General features: G+C 42.7%; 1 protein-coding gene across 2 annotated transcripts in view; it reads left to right on the top strand.

The window, feature by feature from the left end:
• Positions 1-24349, top strand: part of YEATS2 (YEATS domain containing 2) — a 1667962-nt gene that overhangs the window by 161098 nt on the left and 1482515 nt on the right. For both annotated transcript variants that reach the window (XM_069213699.1, XM_069213698.1), the window contains exon 5: positions 22381-22623. In XM_069213699.1, coding sequence (XP_069069800.1) covers positions 22381-22623 — 243 coding nt within the window. The remainder of the gene's footprint in view (positions 1-22380; positions 22624-24349) is intronic.

Raw genomic sequence — 24349 nt, 5'->3', positions numbered from 1 at the left:
GAGAGTAATTTAGAGGCAGGCTTAATACTTATGAAGTCTTTACAGCCTGTGGATTTACATCCTTCTGGAAAACCATCTATGGTACTACCCTCAACATTAAACTTTATGAGTAATTTACAATCTGTAACTCAAACCAAAAAAGTTCCTATGGCATCACATTTGACTCCAACCTCAACGATTAGTGCACAACTTCCAACAATAGCTGCAACGACAAGACAATCACATATAAAAGTTTTGAATAGTCCATTGTCTTTAGACAGGTCAGCTCGTCTTGTCACAAACCCACCAGGGAGGAACACATAAGAAGGAGAACATCAGAGCCCCCTAATACTCCAGGTGATTTTTTTACATCCCCGGAGACAACACCATATGTAGTGGTCCTGGCTAATGTTTCCCCGCTGGCTAACCAATATCGGGAAACATGGATAGCTCTGAGAAATAAGTCCCTCAATTGTATAGCATCGCGCATGGATACCAAAATGGTGAGGCCCCTTTTTGACAACATAAAAATGGTCAGGAAAATTAAATGGATAGGCACTAGTCATAAATCACTGGATGGAGACTGCGTGGTCCTTTCGTTTGTGAGGCCCCTTTTTGACAACATAAAAATGGTCAGGAGAATTAAATGGATAGGCACTAGTCGTAAATCACTTGATGGAGACTGCGTGCTCCTTTCGTTTAAATCCCCAGATTTAGTAGAGAGAGTTATACGCCAACTTGGGGAAAAGCATGTCACTCAGCATGTCATCTCACTGTTACCTTTGGCCCACTTTAATCAAAGTCTTGCAGGGGAAACCTTCAACAGTATCCGATCCGCTCACCCTGCAGATTTACTGAGCGCTGACACCATTTTCTCCTATAATAGATTGCAAACCCTTTCAGCACTAGAAGATTTAGATTGACTCAGTAGGGAGAAGATAGAGTCACCCATTGAGACGGTAGCGGAAAAGGTCATAGAAGGGCGGCAGATAAAGCAGGGAGATCTATCTAGGTCATTGACTCCTACAGTACATAGTGCTATAGCCCCGTCGAGTACAAATAATGTACAGGGACAGACTCAACAGAATATGGAAATAGTTGTACTTTACTGGAATGTGGCAGGTCTAAGCCATAAGCTTAATAACGAGGAGTGGAAGAAGTTTATCGAAGATTTCCCTTTTTTATGTCTCCAGGAAACTTGGCTTTTAAACCCTACTCATATAAACAGATATAAAACATACCACACACCGGCAGTACCCTCAGGACACGGTCGGCCAAAAGGGGGTTTATGTACATACATCTCAAAAAAGCTTCCTCTAACAGTTTTAAACATGCAAATCTCTTATGTTTACTATCAAGTGATGGTGACTTAACCAGATCAGAAGATCCAACTAGTGGTCATTAATTTTTATAACAATATACCTATGGGTGAGATCTCCATCATTTTAACACAACTGGGAGAGGAATTAGAGAGAATTTGCATAAAATCCAGGGGAGATAGCCTTATTTTGTGGGGTGGTGATTTCAATGTCCACCTTTGCAGGGAACCCTCTGAGAAGGTATGCAGACTGTTTGAGGAAGATACCGGCCCGAGCGTTAATTTTGCACATAACACCCAGGGTGATGCCATGAACATACTGGTGCATAAATTTCATCTATCTTTTATAAACGAAATTTACTTAGATGACCCGCAGTTTAAGCCAACATTTAATGGTAGGGGTGCAGATACAGTGATTGATTACATCCTAATGTCCACTCATTTAGCACATTATCTCGCCAAATACCTCCTTCACGATATTGCAATAAGTGATAATTTCACGCAGAGTTTAAAGATCTCACTAACATCCTCTACCCACCCCCAGCAGGATAATATTGCCCTGGTAAATGATATAGAATTAGCCTCGCGCAACGTGTACTCTCTACGTTGGTCCCAAATAGACCCAAAGGACCTTTTGAAGCAGTTAATTTATGAACATTCACAAGACTTCGCAGTCTGCCTCAGCGATGATATAGATCCATTAAAATGCTTTACTGCCTTCTCCTCGATAACGCGAGGTGTGACAGAAGCTCTTACTAATAAGAGGGGAAAGCCTGGTCGGGGGGGAAAAACGGGTTGGTTTGACTCTGACTGTACTAAAGCACATAAGAGATTTAAAAAAGCGCTAAGCGCTCCAACAGGATGCTCGACTGAGACACGTATCCGGAGGCAGGAATATAAGGCGGCCATTAAGGAAAGGAAAACTACCCTGAAAGAAAATACTTGGGAATCCTTACATAAAGCCAGTCTTATGAATGATAACATCCTTTTCTGTAATATAATAAATACCCCTATGTCAGGGCCTAGACAAGGTCCCAGAATGGAAATTGCTATAACGGGGGGGGGGATTCGATTGGTCATTTTTCCAAGATTTATGGCCCGGTTCCTGACACACAACGGTCTGATTCATTAACGAGCTATATCACTCAAAAGAACCCACGTACGACTATGACACCACAGTTTAGCCTGGAGGAAGTAGTAGAAGCAATTAACGCAAGTAAAGCTGGAAAAGCCCAGGGCTCTGATGGCGTCCCCGTAGACCTATATAAGACAAATACACATCTATGGGGCCCTTTGTTGACTCAGGTACTGAGGGCTTTTTGTATGCAAGGACCCTTACCATCATGGTTAGATTCTATCATTGTCCCCATATATAAAAAAGGTGACCGTCTCAACCCAGTTTGTTATCGACCCATCTCACTGCTAGATACATTAGCTAAAATAGCTGGGAAAATCATCCTGAATAGATTACAAGGCTGGGCTGAAGAAAATAACGTCTTATCTGAATTACAGTATGGTTTTCACACCAGAATAGGCACCATGGAACAGGGATTAAATATAAGTATTATAATTGGAAAATACACAAAGATTAGGGAAGGCAATTTGTACTTGGCCTTCATAGACCTGTCTTCAGCATTTGTCTGTGTAGTCCACGAGAAATTATGGGAAATCCTAAGTGGTACGGGGGTAGACCCAATAATAGGTCAATTTATACAGGAACTGCATTCAGGGAGTAGAGCGAGGGTGAGATATGGGATAGAAGGGGAATGTACTAGGCCTTTTGGTATACACAGGGGTGTACGCCAAGGCTGTGTACTAGCTCCATTATTATTCTCAATTTACATAAATAAGATGGAATTAGAACTAATAAGTAAATGTAAAGATCTCCCCCAAATAGGTCATCGCCCGATCCCGGCCTTACTTTATGCAGATGATGCTGTCCTTATGGTCTGGACTCCCTTAGCCCTTCAAAAACTCTTAACAACTTGTGTAACATACATGGCAGATCTGGGCCTTACTGTTAACCCCTCTAAAACCTACATAATGAAATGTGGTAGAAAATTAATTAAGACTCAAGACATTGTCATACAAAGCGGTAAGATTGACATTACCTCAACATTTTCCTATTCGGGTATAATGTTTGATAAACAAGGTTCTTGGGCTCAATGTGTAAAAATTAAGAAATTACAGACTATAAAGACAACAGCCCTGAAGCTATTTTCCAAGAAGTTGGGGACAATCACCCCACAGAATATGTTAAAAGTCTATAGAGTGACCGCCACCTATGGAGCAGGTGTATGTGGGTATACTAATTGTAACCCAATCCAAACCATGGAAAATGATTTTTTGCGATATCTACTTTTGGTACGAAACGGCACTTCGTCATTTGTTAGTCATGCAGAACTAGGGGCCCACTTCCTAATGGATCTAATAAAGATACAGCCTATATTGCTATGGAAGAAAACTTGGACCTCAGGACACACTGGCCTAAATAGGGTAGTTTTACGGGACTGCATGGCATCGGCTTTTTCTTTAAGAGTCCCTTGGCTGAGGTATAATATAACTTTTTTTTTAAAATATGGGTCATAAAGATTACTACACAAATCCAGAATTTTTGAAGACAGTAAGCAGAAAAGAGCTGAGGTCCCTGTCTTTGAAGCACCTAGAAGACCTGAGGTGGACAGCAGAGGCAAAAAAACACAGTGTTGTGTCTAACTGATTGACTTTGTCCATGGAGGATATGCAGCCATACCTGGTGAATGTAATAAAACCACAACATTGTTTTGTTCTTACTAGGCTAAGGCTGGATACGTTTCATCGTCTGGTAACTTTTCCGACTATGAATGATTGGAGCACAACTCTAGGGGCTTTCCCTTGTGATTCAGAGTCACTACAAAGTACAATACATGTGGTTCCCTTTTGTAAATTTTATGAAAAACAGAGAAAGCGTTTTTAACACTTTTTCTTAGATCTACCCACATGCAACAGTGTTATCCGGTGTACCTTTATCTTCAGATATTACCCTCTTTTGAAATATGTGGCATTTTAGTAAATCTCTTAAGCTCAATAATTACAATAAGAAACTCATTGGGTGGGTCAGTGACATGAATGTTTGGCCACCCAAATTTTATAATGATCAAGTAACACGCTTGATTCGAATAAACTCATAGTAGGGAACATCTGATAGATAAATAATTGTATAAGTAGGTTTTTAGAAGTTTTATTGTTTTATTACGTTAAATACTGTGTTTTATCATTTTAGTGACTTATTGAGGGTGGAACTAGGGATCATAATTGTGTTTGAACTTATAAATGATTACATGATGATTTTATATTGAAAGGAATAGAAATGGATGCTTGGCTTTTATGGTCCTTTGAGACCGAATTAAGAATTAATTGATGGAATATGGTCACAGTCAGAGATTAGGGGAGGATGCTGCTACAGTAACTACACCCTACGTTATACCTGGTTACTATTAGTTCTGAGAGGCATATGTTTTTTACTTATCAGGCTACGTCTGAATATAATACACTATTTAGTAGCATTACCTACTCGTGGCATCTGGTTTAAGAAACTTCCGCCATGCGGCTGTGATGGTAAAACACCTCAGAGCACTCTGCACTTTGCATTTTTTTGTACCCTCCATACTGCACCTTGAAGAAGATTTTTACGTCCTATCTTTTTAACCAAGGGCATTAGATTTAGTTATCTTGCTTCCTCTTATCTGTATAATCTGGGAGATGAAGAGACAATACAGGCTGTGCTAAATTATATACCTGCTACTTTTGGTATCCAAAACTCTTATTAAAGGTGTTATTTATTCATTACATGATTGAGAAATTTGTGATAGTAAAATACCTCAAAGCACTCTGCACTTGTACTCTTTGTACCTGCTATACTGCATCTAGAAGGAGATTTTGTGTCATACCTTTTTATTCAAGGGCATCAGGTCTAGTTATCTTGTTTTCTCTTACCCACACAATTTGGGAGATGTAGGGATAATACAGGCTGTGTTTATATATATGCTGCTTTTGGTATACAAAACTTATTAATGCTGTTATTTATTATATGATTAAGAAATGTGTATGATTTTATATATTAGATGTCTTTTATGGTTTTTAACTGAACCGAATAAAGCATTCTACTACTCTCAACTAACGAAAGAACCATTCGACCCAATATACAAGGCAAGTTTAAAAATTCATAACATTAAAAACGGTCTTCCTAATTGGCAATGACCTCACTATGCAGAGTAAGTGAACTGCAGCTACTCAATATACAAGAACCATATATTCCGATATACAAGGATACAGTAGTCCGAAGATCTAACCCACAATTCCTGCCTAAGGTCAACTCACTTTTTCACATAAATCAGTCTATCCAGATACTATATTTTTTCCAGAACCCGAAAACTCAAGCAGAGAAGGCTCTGCATACTCTTGATGCACCGAGGGCAATAATGTATGACATGGAAAAAGCAAAGAATGTCCGGAAAGGCAAACACATTTTCGTCTCCTTTACCAACAACAATACAGGCGAACCTGTTACAAAGGGTACTATTACAAGATGCATAATACAGACTATCAGGATATGTCACAAGAAGGTTGGCATCCAACTAGAAGGAAAGCCAAGAGGTAACTTTGAAAGGAGAAGAGAGCATAAATCGCCTTTTTAGTAAACACACAAGTGATATTTTTATGGCGGCCAGATGGTTGTCCGTACACACTTCCACAAGACACTATTTCATTGATGTACAAATTAATTGAGAAGCACAGGTGGAACAAAGGTATTGAAACATCTGTTTACAAGTTCTACCTCGTTTAAGCCAACGACAATTAAAGAAACTGCTACGAAATCAATGCACAGCATGTGAATCCAGAAAAGATTCACGCTGCAAAACAAAATGGTTACTTACTGGTAGGAGTAGTTTTGCAGCTAGAAGAATTTTCTGGATTCACAGGTGACCCACCCACATTCTGTTTTACAATTTAAGAAATAGTACTTACTCCGGTATTGGAACTTTCATAGATTCACATGCTTGAATCATTCCCCGTCGTCAAGATGGGAGTCCCCAGTACCTTTAAGTAGTACTAACATAGGTTAAACCTAAAGGTCCTTAGGCCTCTCAGTTTAACACTCTATCAGAGTCATTTTAAGAACAAGCATTTTCAATGCAACGGGTCTAGCATTTGTTCGAGTTAGAGCTATCAGCGTTGTAAAGCAAAAAAAACCACTGCGCGATTGCGCTATGTAAAATGCAGTGCGATTGCGCTGTGTGGAAAATAAACAGATAAAGTAGTCCGGACTCTAGGCTGAAAACATCGAGCCTCGTATGTTTTTGGTACTCTACCGGTGCTGTGTAGGTGGGCTAAACACCGGAAAAGGCATGACGTGTGCATGCCTTTCACAAATGAAAGCAGGCAGATTTTAAAAGGCAAGCCCATGAACCAATGTAAGTGACTGACGTGGTGTGGGCGTGGTTTCAAGCCCAAAGAGAGATTACAGAATGGACGGAGCACTTTGTGCTCACCCATAAAAAGGGATCAAACTTAAGAGCCCACTAACCAGACAACACCACCCTTTAGAACCTTCCTGACAGAAGCTCCAGTTCCTCAGATTTTCTACTGCATGTCGTGCTAGGGAGTCTCCTCAGAGCTCTGCTCTGCCTTTATCTATTTTGGAATACCCAAAAGGTTATACTCTTAGTAACTAATCCTGACTGATGAGCTTGTAACGCCTCTGCCATGTCTGACAAGGAGAAGAAGGTGTTATTCATATCCTACAAAACATGTGGATAAGAGAGGTTACACTCTGAACACCCTCACCAAAATTGCATATACTGCCTTTACCCAGACCACTCTGCCAAGGACTGCAAAGTATGTCGCACCTTCTACTCTAAAACCCTGAAAGATAGAGAAGGCAGATTGTTGATATGGGTGCAAAAACTTACATCTAGAGCTAATCCAATCTCTGATTCTGAGAGCGAAGATTCCTCCACATCTTCCAGGAGATTACATAAAAGAGCGAGATCTCCTCACTCAAGGTCCTCCTCAGAGCAGCCAAGAAAGACCTAGAAAAGACCACCTCAGGGTCTTACAAAGGCCCCAGCCCTTCTTCATCCCATCACAAATTCTCTGTGAACCGGGAAAGAGGACATTTCACCAGCTCAGAAAGGGCTAATCCTCTTCTGTGCCTCCTTCTAAGTCAGCTGCATTGTTTAAGACGCCTTTCTCTGCTCCCACAGTCAACAGACCTATTGTTAAATCCCCACAGCAACGATGAGATCTGTTTCACTGTCGATGACGGTTTCTTTAACAATTCCGACAACGGCTCAGACGACGAGTCACCCACCGTCGACGAGGACAACGTCGACTATACTTCATCGTTCACTCCGGTAACCATGGTTTCTTCATGACTGTCATCATCACCGAAGGCCCTGACGATGGAAGCTTCTACCACGAAACTGTAGACGGTTAAAATATATTCAAAATTTGCAACAAAGGCAGCATCGACGAGTGCTTTTTTCACGCTGTCGACGAAAGCGTCTACAACACTGTTTACGAGAGAAAAATTACACAAAAGACAGGAAACTACACAAATTACACCAGAGCATACTTATCCTAGTAAAATAGCCCATTTAATACCAGTCCATCTTTTGGAGGGTGACGATTAATCCGATGATGAGGGTCCGTTTGGAACAGCGCACAGTCCCTCATAGTTGAATGTCAAGTACCAGGAGGAAGACGATGAGTATGGTGAAGCTTATGACCCCAATACTATGCAAGTGATCAAACATATCAAGAGGATTTTTATATGTCAAACACTTTAATTTCTGACTTACGAGCAATGCTAGTTGTAGGAAGTTGGCTCTGTATATACTATATCAAAGTGAGAGATAGTGTGCACAGAGTCAAAGGGTTCCCCTTAGAGGTTTATAGTGGCAAAAGTAGATAATACTAATGCTCTATTTTGTGGTAGTTTGGTCGAGCAGTAGACTTATCAGAGGGTAGTGTTAAGCATTTGTTGTTTACACACACAGGCAATAAATGAGAACACACACTCAAAGACTTAACTCCCGGCAAATAGGTTTTTATGTAGAAAAATATTACTTTCTTTATTTTAGAACCACAAGATTCAGAATTCAAGTAAGTACATAAATGGTAAGGTACTTGGCATAGGTATATATAGATCTTTGAATTAAAACAGTAATGTACACAGTTTTGGCAAAAATGGCAATAAGCTATTTTAAAAGTGGACACTGCAAAAATCAACGGTTCCTGGGGGAGGTAAGTATAAGTTAGTTTTTCAGGTAAGTAAAGCACTTACAAGTTCAGTCTCCAAGGCATAGGCAGTCCACTGTTGGGGGTTCAAGTCAACCCCAAACACCCAGCACCAGCAACACAGGGCCGGTCAGGTGCAGAGGTCAACGTAGGGCCTAAATGGCATAGGTGCCTATGGAGACCAGGGGTGCTCCGGTTCCAGTCTGCTAGCAGGTAAGTACCTGCCTTCTCGGGGAGCAGACCAGGGGGGGTTTGTAGAGCACTGGGGAGGTCCCAAAAAGGCACACAAAATACACCCTCAGCGGCACAGGAGCGGCCGGGTGCAGTGTGCAAAGTAGGGGTCGGGTTTTGCGTTGAAAGCAGTAGAGGGTCCTGGGGTTCACTCTGGCTATGCATGCAGGGCACAGGGGGGCTTCTCAGGCCAGCCACTGACTGGACAAGGACGAGGGCCGCCTGCTGGTCACTCTTGCATCAGTAGTTGGTTTCTCTCGGGCCTAGGGGCCTTGGGTGGAGTGCTTCTTCCAGGCGTCGGGTTCTTTGTTACCGGGCAGTCGTGGTCAGGGGAAGCCTCTGGATTCTCTCTGCAGGTGTCACTGTGGGGGTGCAGGGAGGTCATCTCAGGGTGTCCACGGCGTTGGAGTCGCCTGGGGATATTCTCTGCAGTGTTGGTTCTTCTGGACAATAGTCGGGTGCAGTGTGTTGGGGACTTGCGCTTCCGGAGTGAGGCTGGAGTCCCTTAAAAGATGGTTTCTTTGTTGCTGTTTGGACAGAGCTGCTGTCCACAGGAGTTTCTTGGTCCCTTGTTTGCAGGGCAGTCCTCTGAGTCCTCAAGAGTTCGCTGGTCCCGCTGGATGCATTGCTGTGCAGGTCCTTGGAGTCTGGAGACAGGCCGGTAGGGCTGGGGCCAAACAGTTGTCATTTCCGTTGTCTCTGCAGGGCTTTCAGGTCAGCAGTCCTCCTTGTTGTAGTTCGTCAGGAATCTGATTTCCTGTGTTCAGAGTCACCCCTAAATACTCAATTTGGGGGGGGGGGGAGTTTGGTCTCGGGGGCAGTAGCCAATGGCTGCTCTCCTTGAGGGCGACTACTCCCTCTTTGTGCCTCCTCCCTGTGGGGGGGGGGGGCACATCCCTAATCCTATTGGGGGGAATCCTCCAAAGCAAGATGGAAGATTTCCTAAGGCAGGGGTCACCTCCACTCAGGACACCTTAGGGGCTGTCCTGGCTGGAGGGTGACTCCTCCTTGATTTTCTCATTATCTCCTCCGGACTTGCTGCCAAAAGTGGGGGCTGTGTCCGGAGGGGCGGGCAACTCCACTAGCTGGAGTGCCCTGGGGCTCTGTAACATCAGACTGGGGCCTTTGAGGCTCACCGCCAGTAGTTACAGTTCCTGCAGGGGGAGGTGTGAAGCTCCTCCACCCAGAACAGGCTTTGTTCCTGGCCACAGAGTGCACAAAGGCACTCGCCCCATGTGGCCAGATGTGGCAGGCTGACAGAAACTGGTCAGCCTAGCACTAGTAGTCGGACTGGTATACAGGGGGTATCTCTAAGATGCCCTCTGTGGGCATTTCTTAATAAATCCCACACTGACTTCAGTGTGGATTTATTGTGCTGAGATGTTTGATACCAAACTTCCCAGTATTCAGTGTAGCCATTATGGAACTGTGGAGTTCGTCTTTGACAAACTCCCAGACCATATACTCTTTATGGCTACCCTGCACTTACAATGTCTAATAATTGGCTTAGACACTGTAGGGGCATAGTGCTCATGCAGCTTTGCCCTCACCTGTGGTATAGTGCACCCTGCCTTAGGGCTGTAAGGCCTACTAGAGGGGTGAGTTACCTATGCCACAGGCAGTGGGTTGTGGGCATGGCACTCTGAGAGGAGTGCCATGTCGACTTATTCGTTTTCTCCCCACCAGCACATGCAAGCAGTGAGGCAGTGTGCATGTGCTGAGTGAGGGGTCCCCAGGGTCGCATAATACATGCTGCAGCCCTTAGAGGCCTTCCCTGGCCACAGGGCCCTTGGTACCAGGGGTACAAGGGACTTATCTGCGTGCCACGGCTATGCCAGTTGTGGAGACAAAGGTACAGTTTAGGGAAAGAACACTGGTGTTGGGGCCTGGTTAGCAGGGTCCCAGCACACTTTCAATCATAACTAGCATCAACAAAAGGCAAAACGTTAGGGGGTAGCAATGCCAATAGTGGCATTTTCCTACACTAGTCAACTATATTAGGCGCTTTCCAGCAACAGAAGAGGTACAACCTCAGCCACCATCATCTCCAATTTCTCAGGTAGCCACCCTGTATCAGAGGCCGACTACTCTACCGTTTGCAAATGTGGCCACACCTTTTATGACCCTCCCACATGAGACTGACATATCGGAAGGAGAACAAGAGTAAGTTAAGCTTCTCGACAATCAGTTGGAGTGGGATGATTATATAATCCCAACTGCAGCTTCTCCTTCACCTTCAAAAGTAGACTCACCTCCAGAGGACATCAGAGGATTCCATAATCTTATGGAAAGGGCTGTTAAGCTCTTTGCACTTACCATGCCATCCAAGCAAACTGATTGCTTTCTCTAGGACTTTAAGGAGCCATTCCAAAAATCATTACCCTCCATGCCACTAGTCAGTTACATATGGGAAGAAGGTTTGAAAGTCATGCAAAACCCAATCACAGTGACAGCATTGCTTCCATGCCTAGATAAAAAAAAAATAAAGCACCAGAAGATGCCCCAGCATGCTTGACTGGTCACCATCACCCAGATTCAGTGGTAACACAAGCAGCCCAGAGAAGATCCAAAAATCCTTCTATGCCAATATCCACACTGGACTAGGAAGGTAGACGATTGGACAATATTGGCAAAAGATTTTCTTCAATGTCCAGTCTAACTGTAAGAGTAGCTAACTTGTTAGCTAGATATGACAGGCAATTATGGGCTGATATCACCCCATATGTTGTTCAACTGCCAGAGGACACTAAAACGGAAGCTAAAAAGATATTACATGAGGGAGAAAGCACATCGGCAGAGATAATTGATTGTGCGATGGACATAGCCACTACTGCATTTTGTCAGTTTGCAGGGGCTGCTGTCCTCAGAAGGCACGGTTGGCTGAAGGCCACATCATTTAGTCCGGAAGTACAGAATAAAATACTTGACCTTCCATTGATGGTCGAGCACTTTTTGGGAAACATATTGACGAGGCATTGCAGTCAATAAAATCCAACACAGAGATGGCAAAATCTTTGGGAACACTGCAGTTTCGAAATTCTTCCTTTTGTGCCACGAGAGGACGTGGAATACCTTCATATAGTGGAGGCTATCAGCAGTTTAGATATCCGTCATTTGCATCCACCTCCAAACAATTTTGCCAGCAATACTGCCAAAGACAACCTCCTCAAGCAGCTTACAATAGGTCTACCTCCAGAGGACATTCAGCTCGTCCAACTAAAGACTCTGCTCGCAGAGCATGATGTGTTCCAGGGCTTTGGCTATCCCCAAACACCTACCTCTAAATCTAAGGGGACAAATCTCATTATTTCTCCCGCAATGGCAATCCATAACATCAGACCAGTGGGTCTTACAACTGGTAAAGTGTGGACACATGCTGGAGTTTGTCCAAATACCACCTCCTGATCCTCCGCGCAAGACTTCCCCAAAGTATCTGGACCAATTTGGAATGGAGATCAACAAAATGCTCCTCAAGGGTGCAATAGAAAAGGTGCCACCGTCACAGTGAGGAAAAGGATTTTATTCTAGATTCTTCCTCATATGCAAGAAATGGAAGGACTGGATACCGATCCTCTATCTCAGAATTAAACACCTATTTGAAAAAACAATTGTTTTGCATGATCGTCCTATAGGACGTCCTTCTCCGGTTGAACCAGGGAGACTTTATGTCTACCTTGACATGAAGGATGCATATTTCCACATCCCCATTTGTTATGGTCCTCCAGATTAAGTAAACGATTTCTAAAGGGGCTTTTCAGAGTTTTTCTACTCTTCAGACCTCCTCCTCCCTCCTGAAATCTAAACATTGTTCTTGCGCCACTCATGAAGCAACCATTTGATCCAATCCATAGAGCTTCTATGCAATTCCTTGCCTGGAAAGTAGCTCTCCTTATCGCTCTAACATCAGCTAGTCGAGTCAGTGAGATACAAACACGGTCTATACAAGATCCCTTTTTACAGATTAAACAGGATAAAATAATCTTGCGCACGAACCCGCGTTTCATACCAAAACTCCCCTTGAACTTCCATTTAAATGAGCCCTTAGTTTTGAAAACATTCTTTCTAAATCCTACAACTCCAACAGAGAAGGCTCTACACTCTTTACACATTAAAAGATGCATTAAATTATATTTGTACAGGACCAAATCATTTCGAAAACCAGCCAACTATTAATGGCTTTCAGCGCACCCAGACAGGGTCAATCGTTCTCCAAACAGAGCATCACAAGATTAATTTCTTCAGAAATCTGGTTTTGCCATCAAGCCGCGGGCAAGCCACTGCAAACTTCTGTTCGTGCTCATTCAACACATGCAGCATCCTCATCCGTAGCCCTGTTTGCAGGTGTAGAGCTCCATGACATTTCTAGGTCAGCAACTTGAAAAGCTGCCCTACATATACCAGACATTACTGCCTGGATGCATTGTGTCAAAGAGAAGTTGCTGTGGGCCAGGCGGTCCAAAGAAATATTTTCCAGTAAAGGTGAGCTATATCTCTCATCCCTCCATCCTCAATTCAGATCTACGCATTGTCTCTTTGGGGAGGGTGGGGGGGGAGTTTTTACTACATTGTAAACTCTCATAAAAAGTCTAATATTTTGTGTTTTTAACTTTAAGTTATGTAAATGTTTATTTAGACATGCCTTGAGTATATGAATGGAACAGAGATACATGTTCTACAATGTGCATCGATACTGCTTACTACTGTGATTCAAGCATGTGAATCTATGAAAGTTCCAATATTGGAGTAAGAAAATTAGTTACTTACCTGGAACTTTAGTTTTCCAGTATTGGAATATTTCATAAATTCACATGGTTCCCACCCGCCTCCCCAGAGAAGCTCACGTTTACCTCTCATATCTCTGTTATATCCTCTATGCACTTGTACTTAGAAAATCTGAGGAATTTGAGCTTCTCTCAGGAAGGTTCTAAAGGGTAGTGTTGCCTGATTGGTGGGCTCTTAAGTTTTTTTTCTTAAAATGACTCTGATGGAGTGCTAAACTGAGAGGCCTAAGGGCCTTTAGGTTTAACCTAAGTTAGTACTACTTAATTAAAGGTACCTGGGACTCCCATCTCGACGATGGGGAATGATTCAAGCTTCTGAATCTATGAAAGATTCCAATACTGGAGAACTAAAGAGACAGGTAAGTAAATAATTTTCTTTCTTTACTGACAAGTATATACAGTTGAAAAACTTAATTCCGTAACACAATCTTCAAACCTTGTGCACATCTATACATTGTTTACCTTTTACAAGCTACGTCAACACCTCCCCAAACAGCTTTTGACTCCGTAAGCATAGTGTGGAATACGTTTACCAACATTAGTACACTTACTGACACTTCAAAACAAAGTTTATAAAATATATTATTAAATACATGAACTTGAAGTTCTGTCTTAAATGCAGATGAAGACACCAGTGTCTTTCAGTTCCACATAAATTCACTTTTGCTGAGCACAACTCACAGACCTTCTTCTCCAAAGCACCAAGGACAAACTGAGCTATCTCTGGTACTGCAACCAGTCACATCACAACATTTCTTCAACCATGTAATAAGAATGGTAACTATTGGTTTAACCTTGGCTTTTTTATTCTTTACTTTCCACCATACAACCTCACGATAGTCTTGCGGGATAGTAAACACCTTGTGGCAGGCCCACTAATTTTCCATGTGGGTCTTGCGTAAAGCTTACGGGATTGTAACAATTTTTAAGAATAAGAATTAACCATATGTTCATCTCAGTACTCATCTCTTTCACACTTTCTTTAAAAAACAAGCGCCACAGTATCTATTCCTATTAATAAAAAGTATTGAGAACTTATCTACTAATTTTTACTATTCACAGTCCCATAAGAGTCCTGTGAGATCCTAAAAATTAGTTTAAAACAATATACATTTATAATCTTCACAGTAGTTATCTCTTAAACGCCTTTCTAAATCTAGGGGGACAGCATGCTCTTCTGCTGTTCACTTATATAGCCTTTTTGCTTCAGTTCAACAGCACCTCACATAATTCACTGTAAACAATAATGGGCGCATTTCATTTCTAACATTCCAACAGCCAGCCAATCCAAGTGTTTTCTCTCGTAGGATTCGCAAGAGCATGAAGGCTCATGGTGAAAAACGGGCTTCTCAACCAATCACAGGGCTCAATTTCTGAATTTGTGTTGTCGCAGGAGGCTTGCAAGAGTCTTGTAAGCTCAGCCATCCAGATATACAATTATTTTTCCCCTTAATTGCTTAAAAATCACTTAACAGATTTACACCACATCACAAAAAGCACAGTCTTGGTGTAATTCCGTTCAGCTGTTTTTGCTGTAGCTATGTCTAAAGAAATCTATGGAAAATGCATGGGGAATTTACATTTTGGGCCCCCTTTTTTTTTCTCTGCCCCTACGTGACAGATCACCGTGAAACTTACCAGAAGGACCTTTGGTGGATGAACCTTTTTTTTGCATAGTCTTGTGAAGATTTTGTTAGATTGTTTTCTTTCCGCTGTCGGGTTCGTACGTGTTTCCTCTCGCTCCGAGATTTCGAATCGGAAACTCTAGATAACTTTCTTTGACCGTCGGTATTGTTTCGATCACGTTTCCATCTATAGTCGAGCCAATAGAACAGCCGAAAACAAATTTTCGCCCTTCTGGGTGAGTGCCCATCTCGGGCCTGTTCGGGCCTACCACGCAAAATTTCCATACACAGACCAACAGATGGTATGTAATTTGTGTCTTTCTCCCGATCACTGAGAAGAGGTTTGTGAAGCCTGTCGATCGTTCCGATCCAAGAAGACACTACGTGACCGGAGAGCCAGGAGACTGGAAATGGCATCAAAAAGTACAGAATATATCAAAAGCCTTGAGGAAGAACAGGCGCAGAAGGCAGTTTACATTCAGGACACCGACTCCGAAGAAGACTTGGAGGAAGATAGCCAACTCATCACTGCCTGTCAGCACGTGAGTACGACTGCCCGTACGCCCATTCTTAAAATACCATCAAAGGCTTTGGGTGCACTGCTGCCAGAGAGCCATGGTTTGACCCGCAAGAAAATACTGGGCGACAGATCTTCGGGTTAGGCACGGAAAAAGGACACAACCACTTTGATACCAGAGTTGAGCAAATCCACCAAAAGCTCAACTTCCGAGTCGGAGTCCACACTCTTCGGAGTCGAAACCTCGACATCCTGCCTTGGATCCGAAAAAAAAAAAAGGCTGTATTTTCGGGCCCGAAAAAAACGGCAAACTCCGTAGCTGAAAAAGTATTCTTACACAGAAGAATAAGGACTTTCGAGCCACCTAAAGCAGAGCTCCAAGCCATATGATGAACAGTCCTCTAAATCATCAAAACCATCAGAATACATTTCTGAGGACACTGATATTCAGCCCATTCTGGAAATCATAGATGGAAAACAATCAAGGATCCATATCCATAAAGAGACTGGGAGGATCATTACTGCACCTCCTCCACAGACTAGAAGAAATTTGGCTTTTCAGGAACATCTCAATACTGTTTCACCACCAGCAAAGATTTTTATAAGGAAGGAGAAGCAATTACCTCTGCATACTTCTCCCCCACACTCACCACAACTTTCTTTTTTCACCACCACCCACTAGCCCACCACCATTACCTTCACCAACTCACTCACAGACTTCTTCTCATGGTGATATGGTTGATCCTTGGGATCTGTATGATCCAGATCCCACACCAGCTAATGACCCAGACCTATATCCCTCAAAACCTTCCCCACCAGAGGATACAACTGCATACACGCAGGTCACCTCTAGGGCAGCTGCGTACACGGGGTAGTCATGCACAGTGAGCCTTTATTAGAGGATTTCCTTTTTTATACCTTATCCTCCATGCACTCATGTTACCAGTGCCTCCCAATGCTACCTGGCAGGATCAAGCATGCAGATGAGATATTTAAGGAGCTGGTTAAAGCTAGGGTTTGGACACCACGCATAGATAAGAAATATAAGCCTGCACCTACAGATCCTGCTTACATTATACACAGCAGGTACCTCCAGATTCTGTGGTTGTCAGTGCCACCAGAAAAAGGGCCAATAGTCAATCGTCAGGGTATGCCCCTCCCCCTGATGAAGAAAGCAGGAAGTTTGATAGTGGCAAGAGGGTAGCTACACAGGCAGCTAACCAATGACATATTGAAAATTCACAAGCCTTGCTAGCAAGGTATGATAGAGCTCACTGGGACGGGATGCATGAGCTATGACTGGGGGTGAGTGTTTGACAATGTTCAGCATTCCGTCCATCACTTGTTGTTTTTGCTTTGTCGCCCTAAGTGGGAAGGGTATGCCCAGACGTGGGTCCCGTGCTTCCCATGCCACTGGATTCAAGCTAGCCTGGCTGATGAGGGGTGAAACCCCGAAACCGGTCCCAGGATGCTTGTTTCCGGTCCAGTGAGGACCTGGCTTGGCAGTTCGGTCTGGACTGTTCCCATGAGGAACAGGATCAAGACTGATTTGCATATGGCTGGGTCCAAACTGGGGTGGCATGGTGAGCAAAAGAACGATGGATTAAACCCAGATCTATGACTGGGGGTGAGTGTTTGACAATGTTCAGCATTCCGTCCATCACTTGTTGTTTTTGCTTTGTCGCCCTAAGTGGGAAGGGTATGCCCAGACGTGGGTCCCGTGCTTCCCATGCCACTGGATTCAAGCTAGCCTGGCTGATGAGGGGTGAAACCCCGAAACCGGTCCCAGGATGCTTGTTTCCGGTCCAGTGAGGACCTGGCTTGGCAGTTCGGTCTGGACTGTTCCCATGAGGAACAGGATCAAGACTGATTTGCATATGGCTGGGTCCTAACTGTGGTGGCATGGTGAGCAAAAGAACGATGGATTAAACCTAGATCTATGACTGGGGGTGAGTGTTTGACAATGTTCAGCATTCCGTCCATCACTTGTTGTTTTTCCTTTGTCGCCCTAAGTGGGAAGGGTATGCCCAGACGTGGGTCCCGTGCTTCCCATGCCACTGGATTCAAGCTAGCCTGGCTGATGAGGGGTGAAACCCCGAAACCGGTCCCAGGATGCTTGTTTCCGGTCCAGTGAGGACCTGGCTTGGCAGTTCGGTCTGGACTGTTCCCATGAGGAACAGGGTCAAGGCTGATTTACATAGGGCTGGGTCCAAACTGGGGTGGCATGGTGAGCAAAAGAACGATGGATTAAACCCAGATCTATGACTGGGGGTGAGTGTTTGACAATGTTCAGCATTCCGTCCATCACTTGTTGTTTTTGCTTTGTCGCCCTAAGTGGGAAGGGTATGCCCAGACGTGGGTCCCGTGCTTCCCATGCCACTGGATTCAAGCTAGCCTGGCTGATGAGGGGTGAAACCCCAAAACCGGTCCCAGGATGCTTGTTTCCGGTCCAGTGAGGACCTGGCTTGGCAGTTCGGTCTGGACTGTTCCCATGAGGAACAGGGTCAAGACTGATTTGCATAGGGCTGGGTCCAAACTGGGGTGGCATGGTGAGCAAAAGAACGATGGATTAAACCCAGATCTATGACTGGGGGTGAGTGTTTGACAATGTTCAGCATTCCGTCCATCACTTGTTGTTTTTGCTTTGAGCTATTACAGTACCTGCCAAAAGAACATCAGAAAAGAGCTCAACAAATTGTTGAGAAAGGTCAGGCGATAAGTAATAACCAGATAAGGTGTCTCCTTTATGCTGAAGTTACAGCAGCTAGAAGTGTGAATACTTCTGTAACCATATGCAGTCACTCATGGTTACGTTCTTCTGGATTCAAACCAGAAATACAGCAGGCTATACTGAATATGCCTTTCGATAAGAAACACCTGTTTGGTCCTGAGGTTGACACCACAATAGAAAAACTCAGGAAAGATTCAGACACTGCTAAAGCAATGGGAGCCCTATACACAACACCTCACAGAGGCTCCTTTCGTAAGCAGCAATTTAGAGGAGGATTCAAGCCCCAATCTATGGAGGCTTCTACCTCCCAGCCTAAACAAGGTCACCAGCGACAGTACCAAGGAGGGGGATTTAGAGGCTCTTATAGAGGCCAACACTTCAGAGGCAAATTCCAGGCCTCAAAAACATTCACTACCCCATCAAAACAGTGACTTCATAAGCATGCCACAACCCCACACATCTGCTGTGTGTGGGGGGGGCAGACTGCAGCAGTTCCACTCCCAACGGCAAAATATCACCACAGACCAATAGGTACTCTTGAGTGTCCCCAATGGTTATTGCCTAGAATTGATTTCTACCCCTCCAAATATTCCTCCTCATTATCACAGGTTGTTCGCAGAACACAACATTCTATTATAAGAAGAAGTACAATCGCTACTACTAAAAGAGGCAATAGAAATAGTTCCAAAATCTCAACATAGAACAGGGGTATACTCACTATACTTCATCATTCCCAAAAAGGATGGCACTCTCAAACCCATTCTAGACCTCAGACCACTTAATCTATATATCCTGTCAGAACTCTTTCACATGGTAACTCTGCAGGACGTCATTTCACTACTACAAAAACAAGATTACATGACTGCATTAGATCTAAAAGATGCGTATTTCCACATACCCATCCATCCAGCTCACAGAAAATACCTAAGGTTTGTGATAGCAAGAAAACATGACCAATTCAAAGTTCTGCCATTCGGCATAACAACAGCTCCAAGGGTATTCAAAAATTGTCTAGCAGTATGTAGTAGCTTACCTAAGAAGACAACACATACATGTCTTTCCTTGTCTAGATGATTGGCTAATAAAATCAAGCAATGTTATACAATGTCAACAAAACACCCAATACACAATAGAAACCCTACATACATTAGGGTTCACTCTCAATTACCAAAAATTCCATCTTCAGCCAGCACAGGTGCAACCTTACCTAGGTGCTATTCTCAATACACAAAAAGCCTTAGCCTATCCAAATACACAAAGGATACAAACTTTCCAAAATCTCATACCACAAATGCAGCCAAATCAGCAATACACTGTATGATTTATCATCAAACTATTGGGAATGATGGCGTCCTGGTAGCAATAGTACCGCATGCAAGACAAAATATGAGAACACTACAACAGTGCCTCTCACAACAATGGTCTCAAGCACAGGGTAAATTGCAAGATCTAGTGTTGTTAGACCGCCAAACGCACAAGTCCCTTCAATGGTGGAATCTCAGCAATTTAATGAAGGGGATGGTCATTTCAGGACTCTGTGCCTCAGACCACAATAACAACAAATGCATCATTGATAGGTTAGGGAGCACATATCAACAACCTTACCATACAAGGGGAATGGGATTCAAAACAGCTAAATTATGACATAAACCATTTAGAATTATTAGCTGTATTCCTTGACCTAAAACCGTTTCAACCACTTCTCAAACACAAGACTGTCTTGATAAAAACAGAAAATATGACAACCATGTATTATCTAAAGAAACAAGGCGGGACACATTGATCTCAACTGTCCCTTCTAGCCCAAACAATGTAGAAATGGGCAATTCACAATCACATTCATCTACTAGTAGAATAAATTCCAGGAATACACAATCAGGTAGCGGATCTCCTAAGCAGAACATACCAACAGATACACGAATGGGAGATTCACTCTCTCGTACTCGAAAAGTACTTTCAAAAGTGGGCGACACCAGAAATAGACCTATTTGCAACAAGCGAAAACGCAAAATGCCAAAACTTCGCATCCAGGCACCAACACCCTCTTCCAAGGGCAGTGCTCTATGGATCAACTGGTCAGGGATATTTGCTTACACTTTTCCCCCTTCTCCCACTACTTCCATTTCTGGTTAACAAACTGTGTCAAATTTATCTCACCATGATACTGATAGCACCCATGTGGGCATGACAACATTGGTACACAACACTCGTACACCTGTCAGTAGTACCTCACTACAAACTTCCAAACAGACAGGATTTGCTAACACAAACCAAAGGACAAATCGGACATCCCAGTGCTCTCAACTTGACGATTTGGCTCCTGAAGTCATAGAATTTGGATACTTAAAAATTCTGTTTGAATGTATGGAAGTTCTCAAATGAGCATGCAAGCCTACAACTAGAAAATGCTATGATAACACATGGAAACAATTTGTTTATTACTGTCAATCTAAAAATACTGACCCACTTACAGCATCAATACAAAATATTGTATGCTACCTACTTCATTTACAAAAGTCAAATTTAGCTTTCTCATCTATTAACATTTATCTTACTGCCATATCAGGATAGCATATTTGCAGACTATACAACATACCTCTCTCTTTAGAGTTCTAGCTATGAAAGCCTTCATGAAAGGACTAAAATGTATTATTCAACCTAGAACACCACCAGTTCCTGCTTGGAATCTCAATATTGCACTCACAAGACTAATGGGCCCACCTTTTGAACCCATGCATTTCTGTGAGATTCAATTTCTAACTTGGAAAGTTGCTTTCCTAGTAGCGATTACTTTGTTAACCAGAGTTAGTGAAATACAAGCATTCACTCTCGAGGAACCTTTTTTCCAAGTACACAAACATAAAGATGTATTTCAAACTAATCCAAATTTTTTGTCAAAGCTTGTATCACCTTTTCACATAAACCAAACAGTGGAATTGCCAGTCTATTTCCCACAGCCAGATTCAACTGCAGAAAGAGCCCTTCACACTCTTGATCTTAAAAGAGCTCTAATGTATTATGTGGATAGAACAAAAGAGTTTAAGAAAACAAAACAGCTTTTTGTTGCTTTTCAACAACCACATAAAGGTAATCCTATCTCTAAACAAGGATTAGCTAGATGGATTGTTAAATGTATTCAAACATGCCACATTAAGGCAAAACAACAACTTTTGATAACACCTAAAGCACATTCCACTAGGAAAAAGGGTACTTCTATGGCATTCTTAGGAAACATACCAATGGCAGACATATGCAAAGCTGCCACATGGTCTACACCACCTACATTTACAAAGCACTACTGTGTGAATGTACTTTTAAAGCAACTGGCCAATGTTGGTCAAGCTGTCCTAAAAACTTTTCAAACAACTCCAACTCCTACAGAGTAGCCACTGCATTATCTTGGGGAGAACAACTGCTTTTTACTCTATGCATAACACGTGTATCTGCAGTTACACATGCTATCGAATGGAAAATGTCACTTACCCGGTGTACATCTGTTCGTGGCATGTAGTGCTGCAGATTCACATACGCCCTCCCTCCTCCCTGGAAGCCTGTAGTCGGCCCAGTTTCTTATTTGTACTTATGTATATACATTTACATTTGCATGAACATCTATTTCACTTACTACTTTTATAGTACATTTACATTCTTACACTCTGTCACTCCTTCCTGCACCCTAAATCACAAAAGCTGCGGTGATAAACACTAGATACAAATAAAAATGTTATTCATATTGAGTTATTCATATTGAGTACCAAACATAATTATATATGTAGTTAATTTTGTATGTGATATTCCCTAGTGTATGTGTTTGATGTGAATGTCCTGTTTAAGTGAATCAATAACAATTCAACACTTTATTTTAATCTCCAGGATCATAAAAGTAAGTTTAATTGAATCATGATTTTACCCCTTAGGGTCCAAGATTGTGCGATCAAATGGCTTTCAACCACCCCTCAATCAAGAAATTTTTGGAGTGTCCTCTTCAACCATCGTCTCCTGTGAACCACTCTTTTGAGAGCCTGTCTGCCAGCTACTCTGAAACTGATCCACTATCTCAAAATAACGATCTCTTTTTGAGCAAGGAAAGCAACAATTTGGAGATGAGAGAGAGGTTTTCAAATGCTATGGAGCAAAGACCTGGTAGACACAGCAGACAGGTATTATACTATATTACAAATAGGCATGTAAAATATTACAGGTTCTAAAGTTTGTGAGCAACTCTGTGGGCCATTTAATTATCAAGCACTGTTAGTGTAGTGCTTCTTAGACTGGTGCTCTTCAGGATATATCTCAAGTCCTTAATGGTTGAGTCCTGAAGAGCGCCACTTGATCTTTCACTTTAATACGGAAAACTGAAAGAGCACACATCTTTTTAAACTTTGATGTGCATTTGTTAATATGAAGTATAGGTTTACAAGGTCCACTCTAACAAACTTTTACCTGTTTACCTATTAATTGCTTGTTTTTGAGGACCTGTGGTGTGGATAATCACCTTAAAGTATGTGGCTTAGCATAAATTTGCCACCAGTGGCTGTCTGCCATTGGTCCCTGTTGAGGGATGTGATCAGTTGGGCACTGCAGAATGATGTGCCATGAGCGAGGGTTACCCCAGGAGAGGTTACAGTTGCCCGTGCAACCACCAATTGCTCAGCACACTGGATTTGAAGTACCCTGAATAACTGTTGTGTGCACATGTAAATTTTACTCTGGTGTCTGTAACATCTTATTAGTGTTGTAAGTTGTATTTCTCACTCCGTTGCGAACTTTGTTCTTACCTACCCATGTGAAATGGCAAGCTGTGTTTGATTCCATCTGAAATTGTTGTTGTAATCTTGTTCTCCTGCAACCCCCACCCTATGCTTAGTTTGCTGAACTTACCCACCCACCTCAGTTGTTTATTTTTACTACCCCACAGCCAGTTTGACTGTTGTCATGAGCAGGTGACCTTCCAGAAGGTTACAAGTGCTATAAAGGGGCCAGAAGTCCAACTTGTTTAATAAAGCACTATTTCATTAAATGCTACATTCTGTTACTCTTTTTACTGCAGTTCTGTCTGTGTTGTTTCATTTGTACTGAATAATACCTTTTATTTCCACATTTGTGGGCACTGTTGCAGGCATTCAACACCTCTATGAGTCTGCTTAGGTTCTTCATTTCCGCCTTTCCTTTTAATTCCACGATCCGCAGGTCAGTCTCTTGGCACTTGCCCCCTTCCCTGACCTGCTTTAGATGTTGCCCTTTTTCCTCCTGCTTGAACCCTCTTCCCTGGACATCAGCACACACAAAAATTCCAGGTGGTCCAGGACAAAGAGATCTAAGATGTATTCCGGAGGCACATCCCTTTTTTGGACTATTTGGGCCTGAAACCCTGCCTCTTTCCTTAATCCTTTTCTGCAGGCATTGTCTTGATTGTTAGGCCAGCCCATATTCCATCTGGAAGTTAGTTGTATACCTCAGTGGGTGTTTGTCCACTACAGCTGAACTCATTGGTAATTAGCTACCCATCTCCTCCATTTTCTGACCCAGTAACAGCAAATCAATTAAGTTGTTTGTTTCTTTGGACTGCACCTTTGCAGTTTGTTAGGGTTACACCATAGACCTCTGGTGTTTTCCTGGATAATATCTGTATCTTTGGGGTGGGGCTATAAGCCCTTTCTAGGAGATTTCTGGAAGCTCTGTTTTCCTATGGGTTATGCCTACACTGCTCCTGATAGTAGACTGCACAAACCCAGAATACCACTTGTAAAGGGACACTCAAAAATAGTAAAATTGTACCTTCAGCCTTTAATCAATAAAAGGAGTGGCTCAGCCCTGCCTTATTCAATCCCTGATGGTAGCCCAATCCAAATCTTAAAGTGATGGTCTGTCTCTTGATGGTTTTTA

This window comes from Pleurodeles waltl, chromosome 11 (assembly GCF_031143425.1).
Source record: "Pleurodeles waltl isolate 20211129_DDA chromosome 11, aPleWal1.hap1.20221129, whole genome shotgun sequence".
Lineage (NCBI taxonomy): Eukaryota > Metazoa > Chordata > Amphibia > Caudata > Salamandridae > Pleurodeles > Pleurodeles waltl.
Note: the sequence above shows the minus strand (reverse complement) of the source record. Positions and strands in the feature narration are given on the sequence as shown.